This window comes from Chenopodium quinoa, unplaced genomic scaffold (genome assembly GCF_001683475.1).
Source record: "Chenopodium quinoa cultivar QQ74 unplaced genomic scaffold, ASM168347v1, whole genome shotgun sequence".
Lineage (NCBI taxonomy): Eukaryota > Viridiplantae > Streptophyta > Magnoliopsida > Caryophyllales > Amaranthaceae > Chenopodium > Chenopodium quinoa.
The window spans coordinates 2,697,416-2,704,113 of NW_018745170.1; the positions used below are offsets into that span (position 1 = coordinate 2,697,416).

Consider the following 6,698-nt stretch of genomic DNA (forward strand, 5'->3'; position numbering starts at 1 on the left):
TGTTCATACCACTAGTGCTTATTCTTATCCCCCTTTACGCCCTAATCTTCTCACCGCTCCTTCTCTCTCTTGCTCTTCTCAACCTTCTTTCAGTCATGAAATCCCAAAATCACTCTCACAAGCGCAAGAACAGCAACGATCCCATGGAAATTCGCAAATCGATTCTCCGGAAATCGATTGCATCGCTGCAATACAATGTGGCAACCCTTTCACTGAACCCGAACCAGAATATTCAACCACCGCCACCGCAGCTCCTGCTATCCAACCCGAACTACTTCACACAACCACCAACATTACCACTACTGCCATCCCACACAATTTCACCAACAATCCTACCCCCTTTTTCGACAACCAAACCCTCCAATCCGTCCTTTCTATCCCGGTTCTCACTGCCATCCCAAATTCATCATCTCTTCCCAACATTTCCAACCCCTCTCTCTATGGCCAATACTAGCAAAATCCCCAATTCACTTAGAAAAGTTAAGCAAAGTAGGAGCAGGGTTGAAAATTCTGATGAACCAATAAGTTCATCCATCTCCCTCCGACTATAGAACAATTTGCTGTCCAATGGAGCAACCGCTAAAAACCCCTAGACCTACCCGTTACAATTAGCAAGTGTAAATTTAAATCTTATGCAACCTCAAAATCTTCTGGTTGTGTTGGAAACTCGGAAGGAAGTGGTCGGATTCGAAGTGGTTCTCAATCACATTTCCACAAGAAATCTGGTGCCGAAGATCAAACTATTGGTCAATCCACTATCAATGGAGGACATTTGGGCGTTGGGGAAGATGAACTTGTGGGAGGATAGGAGGAAGCTATACCTAGCAGCGGCAACTCTCAATGAACTAAAGTTATTGGAAATTTTTCTGGATATTCATACAAATTATATCAATATGAAAATCGTAATGTGGAATGTAAGAGGTGCGGCTGGCAAGGATTTTAATTTCTTCCTCACGCGCGTGAGGTAATTTGAGCACATAATCCAGATGTGCTAATTTTGCTTGAAATTATGGCCAAAGACCGAGTAGCTAATCAGGTCTATAAAATTCCAGGGTTTGATGATTTTAGAACGATAGAAGCGAATGGTATTAGGGGGGAATATGGCTATTTTGGAAGAAACCAGTTGATCTCCTAGAGTTTGCTATTAAGTCTCCTAACGTATTCCATTATCTTTTCAAAAAACCGAAAATCCTTTTAACAGGGATTCACGCGCCTTCGGATGCCAAGGAAGAGGCAGAGTTATGGAAGGGCCTGAAAGATAATACTCCTCCTTCGTCGACTCCATAGCTAGTAATGGGTGATATGAATGAGGTGGTTTCTCAATCAGAAAAAATGGGTGGTAAAGCAGTTACTAACTCGCAAGGCAAGCACTACTCGAGTTGGATTGACTCGGCCACTCTTATAGATCTCAGCTTTAATGGACCAAAATTTACATGGGATAATAAAAGAGACTGACATACTTGATTAGGGAAAGGCTTGATAAAGCTCTAGCAAACGCGGAATGGTTGAAGGTGCATCCTTACGCAGGTATATCATCTTGCTAAAACTTATCCAGACCATTGCCCTATTTTTGTAGATACGAAGTCTTTAATTCCGAGTCGTAGTTTCCTCTTTAGATGCAAAGACTCACTACAAGAATCAGGTTGATTTTCGACGGAATGGTTTCGACGGACACAAAATTCCGTCGGAAAAACCGAAATATCCGACGAAGTTAAAAAATCCATCGGAAAATATGTACTTTCCGACGGAATCTTCCGTCAGAAAATTAAATTTCCGACGGAATTTATATCCGTCGGAAATTTCTGATGGAATTTCCGTCAAAATCTAATTTAAAAAAAAAAAGCCCAAACCTTAAACAATCAACCCCCCTTCTCATTTCCGCCTCTTCTTTCCTATATTCCTTCCCCTTCTCATTCTCTCTCCTCTTCTCTTATCTTTTTCTCGATCTTCTCCTTCTTTCTCCTTCCTTCTTCTCAATCTTCTCCTTCTCTTTCTCTCTCATCTTCTCCTCCCTCCTATGTCCTCTTTCTCGGTCTTCTTCTCCTTCCCCCTCCTCTTTTTCTTGCCTTCTTCCTTTTCTCTCTCTCTCCATCCACCACCAACATTATCAAGCACCATCAACAACGTCGCTGCAACGTCAACCACCACCACCATCAATCGCCCATGAAATCCCCGACCATGGCCCTTTTTTTTTGCGTCCACAACTCTAGATCAAATTTGACCATGGTACAAAAAATTAATGGTTTTTTAGGTCGAATTTGACCATGAAAACTCCAGATCTGGGGTTTTCATGGTCGAATTTGACCATATGAACCCAAAGTTGAAGATTTCATAAGGTATGTTTACTCTTTTCTATTAATTTATTATATATATATTTTTTTTTATTTTTTGGGTAGTGTCGGTGGTGGTCTGATGTGTTTGTGGTGAAGTGTGGTGGGTGTGGCTGATGTGTGTGTGTGTGTGGTGGGTGTGGCTGATATGTGTGCATGTGTGATGTGTGTGCATGTGGTGGGTGGCGTTGGGTTTGCGGTGGCGGTGGGCTTAGGTGGTTTTAAGGTTTGGGTGAGGATGGTTTAGATCTAGGCTTAGGGTTAGTTTGAGGAGAGTGGCGGTCTGGGCTTAGGGTTAGGGTTAGTTAGGGGTTGGTGGTGGTCTGATGTGGGGGGTAGTGGCGATGGTGGTCTGATGTGGGGGTTAGGATTAGTTAGGGGTTGGAGGTAGTGATATGTCGTGCCGGTGGTGGAGCGGCATTTTTTTTTTTTCATTTGATTGAAGCACTTTTCGACGGAACTTTGAAGCATTTTCCGACGGAATTGTGTCAGTCAGAAATTTCCGACAGACTTTTTCAGGGCCGAAAAATCTCTTCCGACGATGGAATTCCGTCGAAAAAGTGTTTTCGACGGAATTTCTGTCGGAAAAGGTCATTTTTCCTACAAAATCTTTTCCAACAACCAGTTTCGACGGAATTTCCATCGGAAACGGGCTTTCCAACGAAATTTAGGGTGTTTCCGACAGAATTTTTTCGTCGAAAATGGCCTGTTTTCTAGTAGGGAGTCGTGGATTCATAATCCATTATTTGTTGATTTTTTTCGCTTAATGTGGGAAAAAGGGAACAACCATTTTGATATGGCAAGGGATTAGTTTATTAGTGATGTTAAAATTTGGAATAAAAATGTTTTTAATCATAACATCAATAATAAAAATTGTTTGATTGCTCGGATTAGTGGTATTCAACGATCTCTTTGCAATAGATACTCACCCATTCTTATTAATCTAGAAAAACAGTTGCTGCATGAGCTTAATGATGTGTTAAAATTAGAATGTATAAAATGGGATCAAAAAGCCGGGGTAGATTGGAGAAAATATGGGTATTGGAACACGGAATACTTCCATATTCTAGCTCGTGTCAAGAATAGTAGGGGGGAAATTTTGACCTTGAAAGATGAACATGATAATTGGATAGAAAATCAGAATGCCCTAAAAGAAATGTTTATTAATTACTTCAAATCCATTTTTTCCTTCAACATAGTTTTCTCAACCTAGAGTGGTATCTTTTAGACCTAATCGGTGGTTAAAGAGTCGGATAGAGCCTACCTTGCTAGTAGAGTCAGTCTCATGGAGGTCAAGAATGCCTGGCTCCCATGAAATGTCCCGGTCCGGATGGTATTCAACCTATTTTCTTTTAAAAGTATTAGGATGTTGTGGGTAGTTCTATCTATAATCTTGTCTCTAAGTGTTTTGAGGAGGGTAAGATTCCTTTAGCTATTAATGAGTCCTACATCTCGCTTATCCCTAAAATTGAACATCCGGCTACAATGAATGATTTTAGACCAATAGGGCTTTGCAACTTTATTTATTTATAAAATCATTGCAAAAGTAGTGGCTAATAGGGTTAAGCCCCTTCTTGGGGAACTCATTAATCCGGTTCAATCTAGGTTTATCGAGGTAAGATCGATTGATGAGAACATCTTAGTAATTAAGGAGGTTGCTCACTTGTTTAAAAGTTCTAGCAAAAAACATCTAATGGCATTTAAAATTGATATTTCAAAGGCTTATGATAGTTTGGAATAGGGTTTCATTCGGGAAACTTTACTTGGTTTAGAATTTCCCGATAGCCTTGTCAATCTAATCCTATGTTGTATAACTACTCCGTCAATTTCCATTCTTTGGAATGGACAAATTACAGAAAGTTTTACTCCATCTAGAGGGATTAGACAAGGTGATCCGCTCTCTTCTTATATCTTTGTCCTTTGCCTTGAAAGGTTGTCTGTAATGATTGAGCGAAAAGTTGACAATGGTCAATGGATCCCAATCAAAATTGACAATGATGTGAGGATTTCCACCTTTTCTTATGCCAATGATGTTTTTCCTTTTGCTAGAGCTTTGGTAGATAATGTTGAAGTTATTAAAAACACCTTTTTTGGATTTTGGTGCTAAGTCTGACCTTTATGTTATCCCTACTAAGTCTAAGGTTATTTTTCCCTCGAAAATGAGCCTTACTCTTAAGCTTGCTATACTTGGAGCTCCTAATATCAAAGGAGCTCCCTCCTTTGGAAAATATTTAGGAGTTAATATTAGCCCCAATAGACTAAAAAAGGCGGACTATAATAACCTTCTAATCAAAACCAAAGATAGAATTAAGGGGCGGCAAGCTAAGCTTCTTAATATGGTCGGGCTGGGAGATGTACTTTAATTTAATTAAGTCGGTGCTTAACTCTTATTCCCTTTATACTATGCAAACCACTCTTATCCCTAGTGCTATCTTGGATGACCTTGAGAAAAGTTGTAGGCGCTTCCTTTGGAATAAGGTGGATAGGTCTCAGGTCTTACTACCTTCCTAAGACTAGTGGGTAAAAGGTTTGCATTCCTTTAAGGTTAGGGGATCTTGGTATGCGTAAGCTAAGAGATTGGAACCTAGATTTTATGGCCAAATTAGCTTGGAGAATTATTCATGATCCGGACAAACTTTGGGTAAGGATTTTGAGAGCTAGATATTTTAAAAATTCCACTTTTTTTTTCCTAATCCTAATGATTCTCCTCTTTGGAAGGATATTCTTAAAGGGAAGGAGCTTCTTCTAAAGGGCATTGCATATAGAATATGTTAGGAATTTAGAGTGTGGTAGAAGAGAGCCCTCTCCTTTGAATTGAGAGGTCGTGGATGGGAAGCCACGGAAAGCCGCGCCCGCGGCATGGTGGCCGCGCCCACGGCATGGGAGCGGCCAGGCATCTCCAGAAAGTTGGGTAAAATCTGCGATTTCCCTGTCCGCGCCTGGAATCTCTTTTAGAAAACTCTATTTATTAAGTTAATCTTTGAGAATTTGATCATCTTGCTACAAATCTTAGTGCAAAGATTGTAGTGTTGTCTATAGTGATTTTCCAGTTTCAACCCAAGCACCGTGGTGGAGGAAATAATCACTTTAGGAAAGTGTTCACACGCCTTAGACAAGTATCCGGTATTGAAGACTCACGTGGTCCTTGGTATTCTTATGTTCTTGTTGATTTTAATGGCTTGGAGTTGAGGCAAGTATAGAATCTTTCATATTAGTGTTTTTTTTTTAATTGAATTTTCTGATTACATTGATATTTTGGTGTTTGGTTTGTAATACTTTAATTAGTATTGGTTGTTGTATAATTAGATAGAAATTATACACTGTTTAGGTTTTGTTCCACCATCTTTAAGTAATTCTTGTTGTGTTGAATTGCTGAAAACCTAACAATCTAAAGTGACTATTGAATCATGTCTAGTGTGAAAGAACTTACCAATAATTTTGTCAAACTTAATAAGTTTGATGGTGTGGAATTTCGACGTTGGAAGAAGATGTATTTTCTTCTTACTTCGTTGAAGGTTACCTATGTCATTAGTACTCTTAGGCCTGTAGAACATGAGAATGAAACCATGGAAGATGTTCGTGAGAAATCAAAGTGGGATAATGATGAATTTATTTGTCGGGGTCATATTCTCAATGGGATGGAGGATGTTTTGTTTGATGTGTATCAACATGTTGAGTCTGCTAAAGAACTATGGGAGTCTTTGGAGAGCAAATATATGGCGGAAGATGCTTCTAGCAAGAAGTTCTATGTAAGTAATTTTAATAATTTCAAATTTGTTGATAGTAGGTCCATCATGGATCAATTTCATGAGATACAACGTATTTATGGTAATTTGAAACAACATGTAATTAGTGTTGATGAACTATTTGTTGTTTCAAGTATCATTGATAAGCTACCTACTAGTTGGAAAGATGTGAAACATGAATTGAAACACAAAAAGGAGGACATATCTTTGTCTGAGTTAGCTACCCATCTTCAAGTTGAAGAAGGGATTAGGGCCATGAAAAATGCTAAGGATGGGAATCCTAGCACTTCCACCATTAATGTGGTGGAAGAAGGTAAATCTAGTGCTTCAACTAGTGGAAAGAGGAAGAATGTTAATTCTTCCAAAGGAAAGTCCAAGAAGAAGAAGGACAACAACAAGTTTGCTTGTTGGGAATGCGGTAAAACTGGACACCGCAAGAAGGACTGCTACATTTTCAAGAAGAAAATGGAGAAATACAAGGAGGGCCATGCTTCTAGTAGCAAGGACCCAACTGTCAAAGGTAATCCTTTACATGAGGTTGAACTTAATTTCGGTACGGATTTAAATGCAACGGATCCTAATATTTTTATGGTACAGGATGATGACTCATGGTGGATGGATT

General features: G+C 39.4%; 1 protein-coding gene across 1 annotated transcript; it reads left to right on the forward strand.

The window, feature by feature from the left end:
* The first annotated feature begins 5,737 nt into the window (after nt 1-5,737).
* Nucleotides 5,738-6,498, forward strand: LOC110710260. Its single transcript, XM_021888533.1, has 2 exons — nt 5,738-6,389; nt 6,449-6,498. Exons 1-2 carry the CDS (start codon nt 5,738-5,740, stop codon nt 6,496-6,498), a joined length of 702 nt encoding a protein of 233 aa, XP_021744225.1.
* Nucleotides 6,499-6,698: the final 200 nt, after the last annotated feature.

What these genes read in the sequence shown, in the direction of transcription:
- LOC110710260 (XM_021888533.1), top strand. Translation starts at nt 5,738, where the DNA reads ATGTCTAGTGTGAAAGAACTTACCAATAATTTTGTCAAACTTAATAAG. An exon ending in CATTAATGTGGTGGAAGAAG is followed by an intron (nt 6,390 to 6,448) that starts GTAAATCTAGTG and finishes TCCAAAGGAAAG; the next exon opens with TCCAAGAAGAAGAAGGACAA.